The sequence below is a fragment of the Mesoplodon bidens genome (genome assembly GCF_964165515.1).
Source record: "Mesoplodon bidens genome assembly, chromosome: 3".
NCBI lineage: Eukaryota > Metazoa > Chordata > Mammalia > Artiodactyla > Ziphiidae > Mesoplodon > Mesoplodon bidens.
The window spans coordinates 55,309,422-55,330,554 of NC_138178.1; the positions used below are offsets into that span (position 1 = coordinate 55,309,422).

Consider the following 21,133-nt stretch of genomic DNA (forward strand, 5'->3'; position numbering starts at 1 on the left):
TTGATAGCTCATTTCTTTTTAGTGCTATATAATATTCCACTGTTTGGAAGTACCACAGTTTACTGAAGAATATCTTGGTTGCTTCCAAGTTTTGGCATTTATCACTAAGGCTGCTATAAACATCCTTGTGCATGGCTTTGTATGGGCATAGGTTTTTCAACTCAATTGAATAAATACCATGGAGAGAGATTGCTGGCTTGTATGCTAAGCATATGTTTAGTTTTGTAGGAAACTGCCAAACTGTCTTTCAAAGTGGTTGTACCATTATATATTCCCAGCAGCAGTGAATGAGAGTTCCTGATGCTCTACATTCTCACCAGCATTTGATGTTGTCGGTGTTCTGGATTTTCACTATTGTAATAGCCGTATAGTGGTATCTCATTGTTGTTTTAATTTGCAGTTCCCTAGTGATACATGATGTTGAACATCTTTTCATATGCTTACGTGCCATCTGTATATCTTTTTTGGTAAAGTGTCTGTTCAGGTCTTTTGCCCATTTTTAAATCAGGTTTTTTGTTTTCTTCTTGTTGAGTTTTTTTGAACATCTTTTATTGATTGATTAATTGATTGATTGATTTTTTGGCTGCATGTGGGATCTTAGTTCCCTGACCAGGGATAGAACCCATGCCGCCTGCAGTGGAAGGTAGATTCTTAACCACTGGACCACCAGGGAAGTCCCCCTTGTTGAGTTTTAAGTGTTGTTTGTATATTTTGGTTAACAGTCCCTTATCAGACATGTATTTTGCAAATATTTTCTCCCAGTCCAACTTGTCTTCTCATTCTCTTGACAGAGAGAGACTTAAACCCACAACAATTACACTACCATTGTCACATTTAAAATAATTAACAATAAATCCCTAATATCATCAAGTACCCAGTCAGCTTTCAAATATCCAGTTGTCTCATAAATATCATTGCAATCTCTTGATATATCTCTGAAGTCTCTTAACCTATAGGTTTATTCCTCTATGTCTTTCTTCATTTGCAACATATTTGATGAGGAAACTCTGACCTCCCTCTCAACCCTCCTTCAGTCTTTTCCACAGCATTTGAGAAAACCACAGAGCTTCCCCAGTCTAAAATAATGGAAAGACTCATTGAACAAAGAAGCAATTTTGTACAATTCCAGTTTCAATGAACTTCATCTCTGCTCTGTAAATAGGGGTGAATCTTATCCACCACTGGATCCTCAGGGTCTGGCACGTGACACTCAATATGCATTTGGGGAAAGAAGATAGGAGGGAAGGAAGAGAGGTTATTAGAAGAAAGGTCAAAGGGAGAAAACAGAAAATTTGGTGGGTACTACATTTGTCTAAGAAAGTAGAACTGAACTTTTTTATTTAGGACTCCCTCTCCTTTGAAAAATGTTATAAACTCTAAATTTTTAAAGGTCTCTCATGATCTGGGCCTGCATCTGTCTTGCCAGGCTCACTCCTCACCCTCTTAAAACTTTGGTAGTATATTTCAATGAAAAAGCAGATAAAGCAACTTTTTAAAAAAGTTATAAAAGTAATTCATTTATATGGGAAAAATTCAAAGTTTCAAAGTACATGAAGTGATAAATTAGTGGTTTTTTCCTAGAAGTAACCATATATATCTCCTTGCCTCAAGTATGGTTCCAGCCACTGGGTTTGAGAGATGAAGTACCAGGTCTTTTTTGTTTAGTTGGTTTTATTCATTCTATATCTACTGGTGACAAAAGTACAGCTATTCTTACATAGTCTTTGCAAAGTTGTTTCTTCCTATGTGTGTGTGTGTGTGTGTGTGTGTGTGTGTGAGTGTGTATATTCATTCCTTTTAATTGCTAAGTAATTGACTATTGGAAAGATGTGATATCATTTATGTAACCAGTTTTCCATCAATGTTTAGATAGATTTCAGTTTTTGCCCTACAAGCAATGCTGGCAGACCATCATTGAAACTTTTCCTCTGAGGTGGGAAGCCACTGGAAAGTTTGGAGTATGGAGACCATGATCTCACTTACAGTTTAACAGCATCACTTGTGCTGCTGTATCAAATTTACCCTCTATCCACAGTGTCTTCACCAGCACTGGATATTAAATTTTTTAGTCCTTTTCAATTGATAAGCCAAAAAAACCCCCTCACTATTGCTTCAGATGACATTCCTTTGTAAAATCAGATTTGACAGGGTGAGTTTTACTCAGTGGGCTGTTTCACACTCACTTAGAGAGGAGTTGTTAATTGTACCGGTACTGGGTGGATTCCTGCATGGCCACACTGAAGCCCTCTTATAGAGCCTGTCTGATCTCTCCTCTAGACCCCAGGCCCTTCGGGATGGGTACCTGACTGTGAAGCCAAAACCCTATCTCTGAACTGCTTACCAACCTGAAGTGTCACCCCCTGCAACTCCCTGCTTCAGGTATGGCTCCAGCCACTGGCTTGGAGAGATGAAATGTCATGGGATGTTTGGGGGCTTATTTTGCTCATTTCCAACAGTGACAACTGCACAGTCATTTAAAAGAAATCCTATAAATGATATAATATAAATAATTAAAACAATATAAACGAAAGCTCTTGAACTGTGACACAGTTCAGTATCTGACAGATCCAAGTGCTTCCGCACAAGTTCTCACTATACCTCTTAGAGCAACCCCATGAGGAAGTTCGTCTTTCTTGGTTTTATAAATGAGGAACCTGAGAATGAGAGACCTTTGGAGACTTGCTCCTGGTCAGACTTGTTACTTATTAGAGGTTGCAAAGTACTAATAGGTCAAATTCAGCCCCTAGCCCCATTTTGTTTGCCTTTAATATTTTTAAACTGTTTTACATTGGAATGCTTATTGATGGGTCATTCATTCTCTGTCCAGACACAGCCCTCATTACTCTCAGCTGACTTTGAATAGAGCTGATTTAGCTTAATTTTATCCACCCAGGCCCTGAAGGCATTGGATTTTGCACCCCCTGCCAAATCTTGTCTAATTCCACCATGCAACTGTAGGGTCGATATCAACTCCTGAGGTAGGCCCAGAAATAAACCAGCCTCAGCCACAAACCCTCAGTGTCAGGTGCAAAGCCTAATTCCTTCTCCCTCCTGTTCTAATAGAACCATGGGAAAGGCCTTGAGCTGCAGAGGGTAGGAGAGGAAAGGCCTACCTGCCATCCTGCCCAGCCCCAAAGCCCTGCCTTCCTCAGCCCCCGATATTATTGTGAGGGTCACAGCTAGATTTACCTCACCTGTCCTGCCACCCTGTTCCAGGGAGAGGATAAAATAAGACAACTATGTAGAAAAAGCAGATCAGCTTCCCCTCCTTGGTGGTGCTGGTCTTTCTCCAGCAGTTTGATCTCTGAAAGGCCGTGAGACTTTATGAGTGGGCATCTCCCCACCCCACACATGTGTAGCTCAGGTGCTCCATCTCTGAGCATCTCCTCACTGGGATGTACATCTTCAGTCCATCAACAAATATATTAATTAATTTATTTTTAAACAGAGGCACAGAGTTATTTATTTATTTATGGCTGCATTGGGTCTTCGTTGCTGCACACGGGCCTTTCTCTAGTTGTGGTGAGAGGGGGCTACTCTTCATGGCAGTGCACGGGTTTCTCATTGAGGTGGCTTCTCATTGCAGAGCACGGGCTCTAGGCACATGGGCTTCAGTAGTTGCAGCACACGGGCTCAGTAGTTGTGGCTTGCGGGCTCTAGAGCGCAGGCTCAGTAGTTGTGGTGTATGGGTTCAGTTGCTCCGCAGCATGTGGGATCTTCCCGGACCAGGGCTCGAACCTGTGTCCCCTGCATTGGCAGGCGGATTCTTAACCACTGCGCCACCAGGGAAGCCCCAACAATTAAATTTATTGAGTGCCAGACACTGTTCTGGACTCTGGGGTTTCAGCCGTGATTAAGACAGGAGCTCACCTGCTAGTAAGAGATTAATGCGAACATTAATCAGGTTATTACACAGTAAAGCGTTGTCACAATGGAATGCATGGAGATCTGCTTCCCACTAACACAGTCTGACTATGATCTCCAAAAGCAGAATAACAACAACAGTACCACCACTGTTAATGTGTTTTACATATTAACATATAACTTAATTCCTACAATAAGCCTATCAAGCAAGTAGTGTCATTATCACTCTCATTTTACAGTCATTGAGAAGTTAAATTCTTGCCTAAACTCACACCACTGGTACAGACAATGCTTCCACTCTGGGTTGAGCAGCAAACTTTTCTATAGCCTGTTGAAATTCAAAGTGTGCCATGACCCCATGAGAACAAGACAGAAGGAACCAGGTTTGCCCCCAACAGTTGGGAGTTAGGTTAGACGCTAGAAAGAACTCCTTGGTAACAGTTATGAGTGTATGAGAGAAAGGAATCCTTTTCTGAGTATTTGTTTCCTCTCCTGAATTTTCTTTTTTTTTGGCCGTGCCGCATGGCGGCCTGCAGAATCTTAGTTCCCCGACCAGGGATCAAACCCACACCCCTTGCACTGGAAGTGCGGAGCCTTAACCACTAGACTGCCAGGGAAGTCCTCTCCTGAATTTTCTATATTGCACAAATAATGTTGTAAAAATAGAGGAATTATTCTAGAAAAAAAAGATCACTCATAATTTCACCTCATGAATTGGGTTCCTTTTTCCATCTTTCTGAACCAAACTGTGACTGTATTAGGCACTTGGTGTAACTAGATCTGGTTTTGCCTGCAGCACTCTTAAGAGGCAGCGATGTGGTAACTAGCGGAGGTCAGCCCCTCTACCCAGGCTTCCAACACCCAGAGTGACCCCTGGACACCCAGAGATGAAGACAGCTCTTCCACAGAGAGTGAGCACCGCTGTGTGCTTCAGCAGAGGGATCTGGGTACCTTCACTCAGGGTGAAATAGGGCAGGGATGAAGCTGTGAGGGATTACCTGCCATTTCAGATGGAAGTAATCAAAGCACCATGCTATCCCTGTACCTTGGGGGAAACAGAGATGGGAAAGAGGAGCAATCAGTAAGTATCAGGCAGAGTTAGCTGAATGATTGAAATGGTTTCCAGGTGAGTGGGCAGGATCCTGAGACACCCCCGCCCCCATTGCCTTGCTCCACTCCTACTTCAGTCAGCTCTGGCCGTGAGCTAGATGCACAATTCCTCAGGTATCTTGGGATTGTGGACAAAGGATGTTGCCTGCCATATCAGTAAACAAAGGATGACGTGACCATCAAGCCATCAGCCACTACAGCTGCCCCCGACTCCCTCCCAGTGGTGCAGCTGGAGGGGAACTCAGGATGGAGATAAACAGGTAACTGGCCCTAGATACTTAAGGTGCATATCAAAGGAATAATTTCATTAAGTCCAGATGCTTGCATCTTCCCATACATAGAAAAACACTAAACTCATTAACTTGAGATGTCTAGTTTTCCTTTAACTAGCAGTAATCTTTTGATGTTCAACTACCTGGGTTTTCTGCAAAAACTCCTGTGTATCCTGGCTCCTCCCTTACCTCTTCAGAGTAGTCCCTCAGAACTCTCTGAGAGGCTGTATGCTGGGCTTAAGTCCTTAGTAATTCCCCAAATAAAACATAATTCTCAAGTTTTAGGTTGTGCTTTTTTTTTTTTCAGTTGACAGTTTGGGTGACCATAAAGGGACCCAGAGCAGACTTCCCTCCTTCGCCTGAACTCTAGGAGGAACCAGAGCCTTGCTACCAGCAGAGGCCTCTTGTGCCCATTCGCCTCCTTGGAGAGTCCAGAGGAATTTGGGTGAGTCTGGTTCTCAGATCTCCCGATTATTGGTTGATGTTCCTGAATTTTAATTGGCAGTGTAAAATAGGTACCTGGCTACCCAGTTGAAAGATACGGTGGAAGGGGGGGACCTGGTTGAAAGACATTGGGAAAAAGTACCTCCCAGCTGAAAGATACTAGGGGAGCCTGGTTGAAAGACCCTAGGTTGCTCAGTTGAGAGACACTGAGCTGTCTAAACTGGGTGATTAGGTAAGAGACTGGCCTAACATCTTTCCTAAAGGAGGGGCATCAGAAAGCCAGCCTCCAACTAATACCTCAGCCAGGTTTATGTTTATTCAAACTTAGCTACAAGTACTTACTTAATTGGGAATTAAAGGAAATCTCTCCCTGAAAATGGCCAATATGGGGCTTTTTATTGTGTAAGCAGTTAAGTTAGAGAAAGCCAGCTTGATAAAACGTTTTTTCAGAATTCTGACCTTAAAGAAACAAAAACCCTTCTAGGGAGAACTTGCAGTTCTCTCCTTGTGTCTTTGAGATGTGAAGGTTCTACCTGATATTCTTAGAGGTGTGTGTGTGTGTGTGTGTGTGTGTGTGTGTGTGTGTGTGTTTTGAGAGCTTGGTCTCTGCCATCTGGGCGGTACACATGTGGTGTACATTTGACAGCCAGTCGGATAGACTGGGATTCTGAGCAGTTTTTTATTGTTGTTTTTGGTCTGGCTGTGCCAACTCTCAGGGAAATTTATCATAAGGGGTCCCAGCCAAGAAGGGGCCTTTATCATCTTAACCTTCATTGCATCCACCTGTACAATGAAGGCCCTTTACTTTCTTAGACTGTTTTTGGGAGTAAACTTTCTAGATTTTGTGGAGGCTACATCTTTTGCACTCTCTTATGGGGATGCCCCTTGCGTCTTACTGGTTTGAGTCGCTATTAAAATACTACTCGTCAGTGGCCAGACAATGGATCTTTTAAATTGTAAAACTTTATGTAGAATAATCGTAATAGTGCAACTCTAGGTATGGGAAGAAGCAGCAAGGGAAAATATTTCCTGGATCATAATAGACTAGTAAGACAGGAGATCCAGAGAATTTTTTTTTTTTTTAGGCTGTGCCATGTGGCTTGTGGGATCGTAGTTCCCCGACCAGGGTTCGAACCCGGGCCCCGGCAGTGAAAACGCCGAATCCTAACTACTGGACCACCAGCATATTCCAGAGAATTTTAGATTATCAATAGGGCCTGATCCAAAAAGTAGCACATTGAGTGGCCTATCAACAGAATCTTTGCCTGATCCAGGAACCACTTCCTAGAGCCATGGGACAAAATTGGTCATAAAATGCCTCCCAAATGTTTGTCGAATTTATGACCAAGAGGAGGTGCTGTGGACAAATAATGTCACCTGCCATATCAGTAAGCAAAGGATGTTGTGGCCACCAAGCCATCAGGCACTGCAGCTGCCCCCACCCCCATAGGTAAGGTGCATATCAAAGGAATAATTTCATTAAGCCCAGACTCTTGCATCGTCCCATATATAGAAAATCAGTTGACTCAACTTGAGATGTCTGGTTTTTCTTTAACTAGCAGTAATATTTTGATGTTTGACTACTTGGGGTTTTTTGGCAAAAGCTCCTATATATCCTGGCTCCTCCCTTACCTCTTTGGAACAGTCCCTCAGAGCTATCTGAGAGGTAGTATTCCAGGCCTAAGTCCTCAGTAATGCCCCAAATAAAACATTTGGTTTTATTTACTTTTAGGTTGTGCATTTTGTTTCAGTTGACAGTATGTCCCCACCTGCACTGGGGAGATCTGTCAGTGCCCTCTCCCTCAAGAATTTCCCTTAGGTCTAATAAAATATTTTTCATGGGTGAAATGCTTTAAAGTTTGTAAAGTATTTCTCCCACATTCCCTCATTTTTAAAAATAGATTTTATTTCTTAGAGCAGTTTTAGGTTCTACAGCAAAATTGAGTAGATATTCCCTTATTTTTAACTTTGATTGTCACATCCACCCTTCAAATAGGTAGGACAGGTGTTATTATCTCTCCATTTACATTTAAATTACATTTAGAATCACACAGTAGCAAACAGAGCCTGGTGCTAACTGAGGTCTTCTGATCTTTTAAGCCTCAGGCACTTTCTCTTCGTTCCCACAGAGTGCCTTCAGAATCTTTCCAAATCTTTCCAGAAACTGTGGATCATCTCTTATTCTCAGAGCTTAGAAATTAGTTTGAGAAGTTCCCCCAGTTTCCCCCTTGAATGCAGGGGCCCACAGAGAATCCATCTATGTCTTTGGGGGAAGGTCTACTCTCTCAGGCTCTGGCAGAGACAGTGGGACCCAGAACTTGTACAATGCCCTGATAAGCTTCTTAGAGGCGGGGATTAGCAGGGATTGGATATCCTTCCCCTGAGATGCCCTTCATACCTGACCCTGCCTTGAATTAGGATTCCATAGGGGAGCTGGGAGCAGGAGATGGGGTGTTCCCTGCTGTACAGCTTCAGACTCACTCTTTGAGACCCTGGATTCTGACAAGTTTCCAGAACTGAGAAGATACTCAGATGTCCAGGTTTGAAGGTAAATGATGTGATTAGGTAGGAGGGATCAGCTGGGGAGCCAGCTCAGCTCTGTTACGTAACACTGGCATACCGGAAAGAGATACTCTCCAAAGTTTCTTTTGGAGATTCAGAGTGTTGAGTATATGGCGAGGGTTAGGGTAGACAGGGAGATGGTGGAAAGACGATGATAGGAATCAAGGACAAAGAAGGAAATTCACTTATTCCATGCTTATTTTGCTTTTTAAGACAATTGTATTTGCATTGCTAATTAGTGTGGTATGCTGGAAAGACTGGGACATTAGAAAGCTCATCTGCACTGCTGCTCACTAGCTGTGTGATGTTGAGCAAGTCACATCTCTCTGGACCTCAATTTCTTCATGTCTCAAATGGGGAGTTGCATCAAACAGTGTCAGTAATTCTTTCCGCCTTTAATGACCTAAAATTCTATGGGTTATTCATCTAACTTGTAATATATTACTTCATATGCAAAACTGATCACTTCTAGTTATTGTTTTGTAATAACCTGTGGACATTGATTAGAGATTTCATATTTAGTTGGGCTGGGCTTCTCTGCCCTTCTTTATAAATTGAAATTCTTTGAGGGCCTTAAATGTTTTTCCCTCCTGAGGCCTTATGTAAAATTAACCCCTATGGGGCACTGATTCTGTACAATGCTTTTCCCAGACCGGATGTGTTTTTACTCTCCCAACATTCCTGTGACATAGCTATTGTTATTACTATTTACATAGATAGGTATTGTTATTACTATTATTATTTCTATGAAATTAAATTTAAAATATTATAACATGCACATGATAAAAAGGTTAAACAGTTAGACTGAACAATAGGATATACTGAAAAGTAAGTCTGCTTCTGATCCCTGACCATTAGTTTCCCTTTTCCAGATGTCCTTTCAGAGATAATCTTTGCATAATCAGTGCATATGTTATCATGCCCATTTTACAAATGAAGCACTGAGGTTCAGCCTGTCCGGGGTGACACAGCTAGTAAGCAGCAGATCTGGGAACCTAGCCTTTGACCCTATTCCCCCTGTTCCTCCCATGACACCACACACTGTCTGGGAAGCTTCATGACGTTAAATTTTAAGCTTTGTCCTCTCTGAATGATGGTGGAATCATTTTAAAATCAGTCCAGTAAAAACACATAGAGCTTTGCACTGCTTTCCACTACTGCCCCTTTCTGTCTAAAGCTTAAAATCATATCTCCTTACTTCCCTTTTGCCTTGGATAGGGTGAGATTTGTGGCCTGGGGCACCAGCTACAGATGACTGAGCTCCCAGCAACTCTGGCTGGACCTGCGGAGTGTGGGCAGACCTCTTGCAAGGATCCCTAGGAGGGCTGGGTAGACCCAGCTCAGGAACCTGGGCTGCTGGCATGCCTACACAGCAAAGAGGACCCCAAGATGCTCTTTTTCCCATGAGCAGACATTGCCCCCTGGAGCAGGGGGCAGGGGTTGTTTTGTTCCAGCAGAAACAACTGCCTTTCACTACAAAGGCCCCTGTGTGAGTGGTCACTTTTCCAGATGAGGGTTTGGTGGCTCCCAGCTCTCCTTTTAGGAGCAAATAACCTCTTCCTTTTTTTTCTTTCTAGGTTTGTGGTTACCCCCTGGCTGGGCTTCATGGAGGAATCTTCTCTGATTTCTAATCTGAATCCCAGAGCAGCCCCCATCTTTCAGTGGACAGAATGAGAGGCCTTCTGTGACCAGGCATAACTGGCCATCATGGGGAAATTGATCAGGATGGGGGCGCAGGAGAGGCGGTTACTCTGGCCAAAGCGGCTTCATTGGAGGCGCCTCCTCTTCCTATTGGGAATGCTGATCATGGGTTCCACCTACCAGTACCTGAGGAGCCCCCAGGGGCTCCCCTCACTGTGGGCAGCAGTCTCTTCCCAACACCCTGTAAAACTAGCCAGCCGGGACCTTTCCAACAATGAGATGATGATGGTGAGCAGTGACCCTCCAAAATCTAGCTCTGAAATGGAGGTTGAGACATGGGCACCCCAAGCCACAGTAGGCAGAGATGGAACAACACCTGGTGTAACAATGGAGAACACTCCCAGTATACCTAGAAGAATAGCCAACGTCATTCCAGCAACACCCAAGAGCAGCGACAGCCCAGCAGCAGCCCGCACAGAAAAAGTGAAGGAAGACACCCCAGCCACACCCAGTGGAGCACTGAATCACTACCCTCCAACTTCAGGCAGACCAGTGGTAAATAATTATACCCCAGCAACACCCAGGGGAGAAGTGAAGAGCTACCGCCCAACTCAAGCCAGGGGAAAGGTGAGGAAATACACCCCATCCCCACTTGGTAGGATGGTGAACAGTTATGCCCCATCCACATTCATGACAATGACCAGGAGTCATGGGGTCACCCCCAGAGCAACAGTGAAAGACAGTGAAATTATGACAACCAACAAAATACTGGAGACCAACCCTTCCAAGAGAGTATTGGAGGAAACCACCCCAACTCCTCTCAAGGGAGTAACTGATAATGCCCCACCCTTCCTGATAAATGACTTAGAAACAGACATCTTCACTTCTCCGAGGAATGTGGCAGAAGAGAAGACCCTAACTACCACCAGAAGAGTGGACAATAATAGCTCAACCAACCACCGGGGGTTAGTGGGAAAAAACAACCTGACAACACCCCAAGGAACAGTCCTGGAGCACACCGCAGCCACCTCTGAGGGGCAGGTGACAGTAAGCATCACGACAGGCAGCAGCCGAGCAGAAACCAAAGCCTCTACTGCTGCGTGGAAGGCTAGGAATCCCTCGTCCAGAACCAGTGCACCGACCGTTGGAATATCCTCAGCCACCTTCTGGGGGCTGGTGAAGAACCCTTCCCCAGCACCCACCACTCCAGCAACTCCCAGGGTCAGGGCAAGTCCGACCACTCAGGTCCATCACTGTGTGGTTGTGGAGCCAGTCCCAGTCTCGTCCACTGTCCCCTCTCCCAGTCTGACAACAACTGGGATGCCAGAGGCTCCCAGTCCCTCAGTACTGCCTTCTGGGCAGCCAGACCTCCACCCCAAGGCAGAATACCCCCAAGACCTGTTCAGTGTGAAGGAGCGGAGGCAGGGCTGGGTGGTCCTGCACATCTTTGGCGTGCTGTATGTGTTTGTAGCCTTGGCCATCGTTTGTGACGAGTACTTTGTCCCAGCCCTGGGTGTCATCACAGACAAGCTGCAGATCTCTGAGGATGTGGCAGGTGCTACCTTCATGGCTGCTGGAGGCTCTGCCCCCGAGCTCTTCACCTCCCTCATCGGCATCTTCATCTCCCATAGCAATGTGGGCATCGGCACCATAGTGGGTTCTGCGGTATTCAACATCCTCTTTGTCATTGGCACTTGTGCCCTCTTCTCCCGGGAGATCCTCAAGCTCACCTGGTGGCCCTTGTTCCGTGACATCACCTTCTACATCCTTGACCTAATGATGCTCATCCTCTTCTTCCTGGATAACCTCATTGTCTGGTGGGAGAGCCTGCTGCTTCTGCTGGCCTATGCCCTCTATGTGTTCACCATGAAGTGGAACAAACAGCTTGAGTTCTGGGTGAAGGAGCAACTCAGCAAGAGGCCAGTGGCCAAGGTCATGGCCCTAGGGGACCTTAGCAAGGTAAGAACAGGTTGGCTCAGGCTTCTCTGCCCCCTTTTGGGCAAAAGGGTAGGGGAAAGCCAGGGACTGAAGAATGGCAAGTGCTAGGTCAGACCTCAAGAGATGAGTAAGTGTTCTGGTTCCCTTGCAATGCATTCAATATTTATAGAGTCCTGTTCTCTGCCAGGCACTATGCTGGGGCTTTTGCAGGAGTGACCTTGGGTCAGCCCTTAATCGTCGTATAAAATGGTTATTATTAGGATCCCCCGTTGACAGGGGAAGAAACTGAGGCCTAATGAAGTTAAACCATTTGTTCAAGGTCACACAGCAAATAGATGGTGGAGCCAGGATGAACCCGGGTTGTTCTGATTGGGTCTTCAGAAATGACATTTGAGCTGGGCTTTGGAGAATGTCCAAGCAGATATCAGGCAGGGAAAAATGATAAAATGGGCATGGTGTGTAGGGTTTATCTAGCACCCTCACCTTCATTTAATCCTGTTTATTCACATTCCAGACCTGGAGGGGCTGGTAGTTTGGTTAGGGTCTGAGGAGGAGGAGGCTTTTTGAGTTTTGTTTTGTTTTGTTTTTAAAATATTGAAGATGGGAGCTCCACTCATCCACTGACAAGCCAGCCCTGGGTGCAGAGCCCTTTCTCTGTGCTGACTGGAGACTGAGAGCTCCAACTCTGGGGCATTGTTCTGACTCCAAGAATTTGGAGTTTCCAAGAATTTCTCTGCCCCTGTGAGGGACCTTCCTGCTAAATTCATTGCATGATTCAATAATCTGGATAGTGAAATTTAATTGGGGAAGTGATCTCTAAAAATTCATCCGCAAGTTTTTTGTTCCTTGAGACTCCAAAGTGAGGGTACCCTAGTGAACACAGACCCCCATTCCTCTCATGCTCCTAAAGGGTGAGTTTGGGCAAAAGTTGGTTCATAGCCTGCCTGTTTCAGATCTCAGGCCACTAGTGTGAGCAGAATTTTGCATGCAAAGAGTGGAAGGACTTAGCTGCTTAATCCAGTGCAGTTTTGATGAGTGGGCAGGATGGAGACCAAACTCAGCAACATGTCTCAGAGATGTGTGATACAAGGAGATGAAATGTACTTCCTTTAGGACTTCTGAGGTATGTGCGGTGTTCAGAGCATAGAGTTGAGAGTCAGAAAACCTGGGTTCTAATCCAGTTCTGTCTCTAACTGTGTGACCTTGGACAGGTCCTTTCCCATCTCTGGCGGGAATGACAGAGTCCAGCTAATCATGCAAATGTTCTGTGTAGTGGTAACATTCATTGATAATGTCTTGTGTCTAAATGAGTTCCATTCTGTCAGGCCCAGCACAGCTGTTGTTTCTCTGATCTGGTCAGCCGACCTCCAATTAGTACATTTTTGCAGATGGCCCAAAAAGGAGAAATATCCTGCCCAGGGTTGGACGGCCAGAAGGTATCCACACTGGAATGGGAACCCAGTATCCTAACTCCCCATTCAGTACTATTTCCCTCCAGATGACTGCTCTTAAGAAGCCAGAGGCTTAAAAAAGAAAGGGAGGCTCAAAGCATTACCTCATTTAATATGAGGAAACAGGGTCCTCCCTCCTCATGAAGTTCTCAGGACAGGCTTTGCTGAGGGTGGCCATGAAGTCTGGTACTATTCTCTGAGAAAGTATCTAATGCCTTGGTATACATTAGGCCAGCAGTTTTCAAAATTGGGACTTGCCTGGTGGGCCAGTGGTTAAGACTTCACCTTCCAATGTAGGGGGTGCGGGTTTGATTCCTGGTCGGGGAGCTAAGATCCCACATGCCTCATGGCCAAACGGCCAAAATGTAAAACAGAGGCAATATTGTAACAAATTCAATAAAGACTTTAAAAATGGTCCACATCAAAATGCCTCTTGACTTGCCTCCCAGCCCTTCATAGTAATTCTGTTTTTATTTAAACTCTGCAAGTTCTCAATTTTCAATTTTGTCAGAACCAGAGCATCAAAGCAAAGCTTGCCAAGCAAGTAAAGCATAATCATGATTTCAAAAGAGAATTTGTAACTTATTTAAAACATTCTTCAAGGCCTTTAGTAGCAGTTCTTTGCCAACCAGTGAGAGCAGTGCTGATTACAACTGTTCTTATCTATTTATTGAAACAGATCCAGTATGAATTTTAATTAACAGCATTATTGAAAAAAAACAGGTTGAAATACTGGCTGTCCTTGAAAGTAAATTTATATTTATTTAAAATTGAAAACCTATAGTTAGGACTTTGCAGCACTAACAACTGCCTTCTAAAAATTAGTCCAAATAATTTAAAAAGTGTAGCTATTTTGAAGTGATTTTTAAAAACATCTGGATTTGGAGTTTCACCCCAGGTTTCTTATAGCCAGAGAGAGCGGTAACTGCCTTTGCTATATTATTCTGTCTGTGTTTGGCTGCCCCAAGACCTGTGATCTTGTTAGAGGGAGGTAACTTATCCTGTACTTCACTGACAGACTGAGGGAAGCCATTCTGTTTGAGTTCTTGAAGCAGTTCTCTGAAAATCCAGTCTTTGATCTAGTAAACTGTGTTGGTATTCATTTTTGTGATTTATGCAAGAATGTGTACTCACCTCTGTAAATTATCTTACTTTAACTATGAAACTTTATGAAAATGAACACGCCTTGCTTACTCACTCACTCACACTGACCTATCAGTTCACACGTCTTCCCTGACTAATGGTTTCCTTCTTTGAGCTTCTCCCTGAGAAGGCAGGGGGTCAGGGAAACTGGGCTTATTCAGTCAGCCACACACCCAAAGGTAAGGAAGTAAGAGAGAAGTGGGGAAAGGCCAGACCGAGTGGTAGGGAGTCAAAGAGGAGGGTTGGGGAGAATTCAAAGCCACAAGTGCTCAGGAAGTTTAAGCAGGGGGAAGACAATTAGAGGGCAGTGGGAGCCAGCTCCTTCTTGGAGGGAAACAGGAACAGGAAAGACACTTGGGCCTCCCCCTTCCTCTGTTGGCAGCCTGGGGTGAGGTGTGGCCACAGTGTTAGGCTCATCATTGCCACTAAATGGGGGAAATAATCTTTATATCTTCCAAAGGGCTGAGCCCAACATCTCATCCCTAAAGCAGAAGCTCCACAAGTATTTGGTGGTTTCCTCAGGGAACTCTAACAGGTCAGGGTCCCCAGTTTATAGAGAAAAAGGAGTAGGGGAGGGAATCCATACTTGTGGAGGGTCTATGACATACGTACATTATCTTGACAATTTCTCATAAAACCCCTGCAGGAGGGGAGTTCCCTGGTTGCCTAGTGGTTAGGATTCTGGGCTTTCACTGCCGTGGCCCAGGTTCAAGCCCTCATCGGAGAACTGAGATTCCCCCAAGCCCTGCGGCATGGCCAAAAAAGAAGAAAAAAAAAACCCTGCAAGAATGAATTGTTATTGCCAGTTTGCAGATGAGGAGACTCTGAGGCTCGGAGAGGATAATTAACTCTGCCAAAGTTACGAAGCTAGTTGGTGGTCCTTATCACCAGTTTATGAATCCATTTATCTGGGTTTTAACCCAGTAGTATCCATGGCTAACCCTGTTATCATGGGCAAGTCAGTGCAACTCCACACACCTGTATTATTAAGCACTTAAATGAAAAGCAGTGTGGGAAGTAAAAAGATCATGTCCCTTCCAGTAGAAGGGACAGACATAGACAAAAGTAACTGATAAAGGGAACACTGTGCAAAGTGCTACAAAGTCACTGTGCTTTTCTTCGAGGTCTCACGCTGCTCATCTGTAAAGCGAATGGGATGGACTAGTGCAGGGGTTGGCAGACTCACTGTAAAGGGCCAGATAGTAAATATTTTAGGCTGTGGAGGCCATATAGTCTCTATCCAACTACTCAACTCTGTTGTTGTTAGCATGACAGCAGCCACAGACAATACCATTCATTTTCTTATCAGATATTCACCCAACTGATATCTGTGGAGTTTCTCAGCTGGAGGACCTTTCACTTTACTTTTTATTCTGCTCTGGTAATCTAGAACCAGGATAAAGGTTTTTTTGTGAATGATTCTAATGAGAATTTACTTAAGAGTATTTTCAGAAAAAAAGTGTATCGTTGGACATAGACACACAGTAACTATTTTAGAGTCTTTCTTTTGACACTGGCTGGAAAAAAAAATTCAAAGCTAAAAATATTTCAGACAACATTGTCAAACTGACATGTATTGGTTTGAGGATGCCTTATATGAACCCAATGAAGAAATGGTAAACGTTTTTTTTTTAAAGATATATTAATTAATTTATTTTAAATTTACTTATTTAATTTATTTATTTTTGGCTGCATTGGGTCTTCGTTGCTGTGCGCGGGCTTTCTCTAGTTGTGGCTAGCGGGAGCTACTCTTCGTTGTCGTGCGTGGGCTTCTCATTGCGGTGGCTTCTCTAGGCATGGGCTCTAGGCACGCGGGCTTCAGTAGTTGTGGCTCATGGGCTCTAGAGCGCAGGCTCAGTAGTTGTGGCTCACGGGCTTAGTTGCTCTGCAGCACGTGGGATCTTCCCAGACCAGGGCTCGAACCCGTGTCCCCTGCATTGGCAGGCAGATTCTTAACCACTGTGCCACCAGGGAAGCCCAGAAATGGTAAGTGTTTGCATAGTTATCGACACAGTCTAACTTAGCTTGCTCTGAAACTTTTTTACCTGGTTTTAAAGCTCTCGGTGTTGTCTGTTCTGGCCCCAAATGATAAATATTTGACCTTCCTTGACCATGCATAGTTGCAGAAAGCCAAAGTTTAGGCTTTAGCCTGGCCGAAAAGCCTTATTTATATTTGAAGGATGATGGGACCTTCTTTATAGAGAGAACTACAGGCTTAGCTAGAAATAACTGGCCATCTGCATGAGATGCTGACTGGCAAGACAGCCCTGTGGGGCACCAGTGGTGAAAAGGGATGCAAGGTGGGGAATGAGATTGGTCCGGGCTCCTTTGGAAACCCCATATCCACATGCAGCCCCCAGGAATACTTCAGAATGTGAAACGCCAGGAGGAAGTCTGCCACGCTTTCTTAAGTGCATTGCAGGCTATTTTCTTCTTGGCAGGGTTTTTTATTAAACCAACCAACAGAAACCCCAAGCAGACAAACCTGGTGCCTCCTTAGGAACCAGTCGTCCCTTTCCTGTCAGGGTTAATATTTACTCCAGTGACCTGTACTGCCAGACAACCAGCTGTCTGCTGTGGAGACAGGGGTGCTGGACAGGAAGCAGCCAACAGGGCCCTTCCTGCCTCTGTGGGCCTGACCTTACTAGCCTGCAGGAAATCCACTTTGCTCCCAAAGAACTCATCCTAGCTAGGCTGAGGGGTTCCCTCCTTTAATTTTTTTTTTTTTTTTTTTGGCCGTACCACGCAGCTTGTGGGATCTTAGTTCCCTGACCAGGGATCAAACCCGGGCCCTCGGCAGTGAGAGTGTGGAGTCCAGAGAATTACCTAACTTCTTAAATAATAGTCAGCTTCCCTCCAGTTGTCAGGAAAATGTGGTAAGAATCAAATTCTCAGTGTAAAGGCTTCTTTTCTTCATAAAATTTTCTTAAGCTTTCAGCATTCATCTGCTGGTGAGTGCTAGCAGATGACAAAATGAATGCATAAGAAACAAACAAATATTAACAGAAAAACTCAAACATCTGGTCATGCCTGGTAGAATAGCGTGTTGTTTCCATGGATGTGTGTATGCTTGTAAGAGATTTTACGTATTCTGTTATTCATACAACAGAGTAATCTTTTTTCCTAGTGTATGTGATGAGATTAAATATGAAATTAGATATTCATGGTGTTCTACAAATAACAGCATGATTTCTAGATGCTCTGTTACCTGAATAAATTGGAAATATAAAACTAACAGAAAATGTTTTCGTGTGGGGGAGTGGGCATATGGATGATAAACAAGTAAAATAACATTTCTGAGTATGAAAAGTGCTGTGAAGGAAATAGTGTATGTGATGGACAGTGACTGTAGGTAGTGGGCCCCCTTTAGCGAGGGAGAGCAGGGGAGTCCTCCTCCTGGAGGAGGAGAAGTTCAAGTACACAGTCCAAGTGGAGTTCCATGAGAATTCTTCTGGAATTCTTCCCCATGCTCCATAGGGGAAGAAGAGGAAACAGCATTTGCAAAGGCTCAGAGCAGGGAAAGACCTTGGTGCACTAGAGGAAAGAACTGGAGGCCAGTATAGTGAGTGAGGGGAGAGTGGTACAGGATAACACTAGAGACCCGGATGAGAGCTGCTTCATCAGGGCCTTGTGGATTAGATACGGAGTTTGGATTTTATTTGAAGTTCAATGGGAAATGATGTAATGAGGAGTCATAGTTAAAAGGTCACTCCCTAACTGCTGTGTACAAAATGAATGGTAGGTGTGCAAGGGTGGAAGTAGGGAGTCCAGTTAGGAGGCTGTTGTGGGCATCCAGCGTGTGTGTGTGTGTGTGTGTGTGTGTGTGTGTGTGTGTATCTTTGAGAGATATTTTGAAGACAGAATCGTCTGGATTTGGTGATGGTGTGGATGTGGAGGGTGAGTGGAAGTCAAGGTTTTTCGCTTGAGCAGCAGGGTGGATGGATGGTGGCGCCATCTAGTGAGAAAAGGAAGACTACAAGAAGAACAGGTTTAGGAAGACTCAAAAGTTCCCGCTCTGGAATGGTGAGTTTGAGTGTTTATGTCACCTCCCAGTGGATATGTCTATGAGGCAGTTGCACAAATGGGCTTAAAGCTTATGAACAAGGTCAGGGCTGGAAATAGAGATTTGTGAATCGCCAGCAAATGTATGGTTATTAAAATCAAGGACCAGCTGATGCTACTCTGAAAGAGAGAGAGAGATTAGGATTAAGCCCCAAAGAACTCTGATGTTCATACATTTGGCAAACATTTATGGAATCTCTTTGTATGAAACCTGTGTAGGGTCTGGGGATACAGTGAGAAATAAGGCAGCACTCAAGGGGCTCAACCTAGCAGAGGAGCAGGAGTTGATCCAGGTTTTGTGGGGTCTGACCCTCTTTAAGAAAAGGAATATAAAACTGTTGCTACAGAATTAAATATGAGGCCTCAGAAAGGGTTTGTGAGGGGAGAGATGGGCCCTGAAGTTTAAGCTTCATCAGCTCTGTGGTAAATCCCCCTTAGTGGGGAAGACAGAAAAGTGAAAGTAATATTTACCATATCATGTGTAATGATATAGGTAAGTGCTGAGGGATTTAGCACTGCTGAGAGTGGACATCTCAACAAAAGTCAGGGAAGGCTTCCTGGGGGAGGTGATTCTTAGCTGAATCTTGAAGGACAAGCAGGGGCTGGCTGACTGAAGAAGGGATAGGAGTCTCCTAGGCATGTGTAAAGGCCGGGGGAATGAGAGAGGGTGATGAGACTATAGCTGCACTGTCCAGTATGGGAGCCACTAGCTACATGTAGCTACTGAGCTCTTGAAATGGGGCTAGTCTGAATTGAGATGTGCTGTAAGTATGAAATATATGTTGGGTATATTAGTATGAGAAAAAAGGTAAAATAGCTCATTGATATTTTTATATTAATTACATGTTGAATTATAATTCTGATATATTGGGTTAAATAAAGTACATTATTAAAATTAATTTCACCTGTTTCTTTTACTGTTTAAAAATGTGGCTACTAAAAAAATTAAAATTACATGTGTGGCTTGCGTTCTATTGCTATTGGACAGCACTGAACTGGAGGTAAGCAGGAGGCTGGAATATGCTCAGCTAAGGAGTGTGGACTCCCTCCTGAGGACACTGAGCCCCCAGGGTGCAGGGGAGGGACATGGTATGCTTTGCTCAGAAAATCACTCTGGCTGAAGAGTGAATGAGGAACCAGAAGAGGAACAGTCCAGGAGTCAGGAGGCTGTTGCAGCATTGTAGGCAGGAGAATAGAGAAATGAGGCCAAATCTGAGGACTTTCAGGAACTAGATCTGACAATTAGTTGTAGATGAGCTGTGAGGAAGCGAGGAGGAATTTGGGCAGACTTTTGGGTTTCCCGCCTAGACAGGTGAGTGGATCAGGGTGCTAAACTGTATTCAATGAAGGTAGGACTCAACCAGGGATTCAGTAAATCTTTGTTGAATGAATGTTTAAAAAAACACACAGACCAGAATGTGCAGTTCAGGAACTGTGTCGTGGGTGGTCTAGAAAGGGAGAGGTCAATGATTAACTGCTACATCAGTGGGAGATAGGAATTGGAGGTCAGGAGAACAAGCCCCTGAAGGGTTGCCCTGTTCACCACCACAGGTTCCTGTGGACGGCTGGCTGCAAGGGATCCTGTTGCTCATCCTCATCAAGATGTATCACAGGTGTTGGGGGTTTGGCTGGCATGAAGACATCTTCTTTGGTTTCCTCAGCCCTCTGGTTAATTTTCATGAGAAGAGGGAGAAGGTGGGGATAATGGGGCTGAAGAAAGAGGAGGATGATTGGTGTAGTGTGAGAGGTGGATGTGGGGATGTGTTTGTAATAAGGGCATACTCTGAAAGCACCTACTTGCTGGTACCGCTACCCATATATGGACCCATCAATCACACTCAAATGTAGACAAACATTTATATCCATTTACCTGAAATGTCAATAATATGAAACAGGCCACTAGGAAATATAAATTTGACTTCATTTCCTTATTTATGCTTGGGAAAAGAAATGTGATTTAGTAAAAACAACAACAAAAACAATCCTCTGAATAGAGATTAGGAGGTCGGGGGTTCTGTCACTATTGTTGTGAGTGGGCAAGTCACAGAATCTTTTCTGCATCTCAGTTTTGTCATCTGCCAAAATAGCAATAATAATACTAGCCTTGTCTGTTTCATAGAATTAGTGATATGGAATGAGAAAATGCATGTGAAGGGCTTCAGAAAGTTAGAAGCGCATACTGAGGGTAGAAGATGTTGATATGTGCAATGAACAGTGAACCCGTAAAGTATTTTGACTTAAATAAATCTGAATGGAAGAGAAATCATTAGTCATGTGCTTCGTGGGGCAAAAGTCAGTCTCTCCTGCCCTTTTATGGACAGAACCAGCCATCCCAAAGGGTAACCTGGCCTCTCGTATTTCTAAGAACTCATTGGGTGAGAGTTGGATGTGATAAATAGTGAGGTGGCTGGGCCAGTGGGGTTTGGTGCTGTAGCCTCCAATATCCCAGAATTGTGAAAGAGGGGATTTGTTCAGAAAATCCACAGTGCCCCCTTCATATTCAGATTGGTTATTTCTGCTTTGTTTCATTCATTTGTATGTTCGTCCATTTGTTCATTCATTCAACAATGTGTATCCAAGCATTCAAACCTCTCCCATCCTTCAAAGATTATCCAAACTTCACCTACTTTCAGAAGGCTTCCGTGT

General features: G+C 44.2%; 1 protein-coding gene across 3 annotated transcripts in view; it reads left to right on the forward strand.

The window, feature by feature from the left end:
• SLC24A1 (solute carrier family 24 member 1) overlaps window positions 1–21,133 on the forward strand; it is a 40,870-nt gene that overhangs the window by 2,050 nt on the left and 17,687 nt on the right. The window contains exons 2-4 of one of the 3 annotated variants that reach the window (XM_081228764.1): window positions 2,278–2,379; window positions 5,554–5,691; window positions 9,830–11,852. In XM_081228764.1, the coding sequence (XP_081084890.1) occupies window positions 9,960–11,852 (1,893 nt within the window). In that variant the 5' untranslated portion in view covers window positions 2,278–2,379; window positions 5,554–5,691; window positions 9,830–9,959. Of the gene's footprint in view, window positions 1–2,277; window positions 2,380–5,553; window positions 5,692–9,829; window positions 11,853–18,112; window positions 18,449–21,133 lie in introns of those variants that run through there. The other 2 variants (XM_081228765.1, XM_081228766.1) reach the window with 2 other exon arrangements.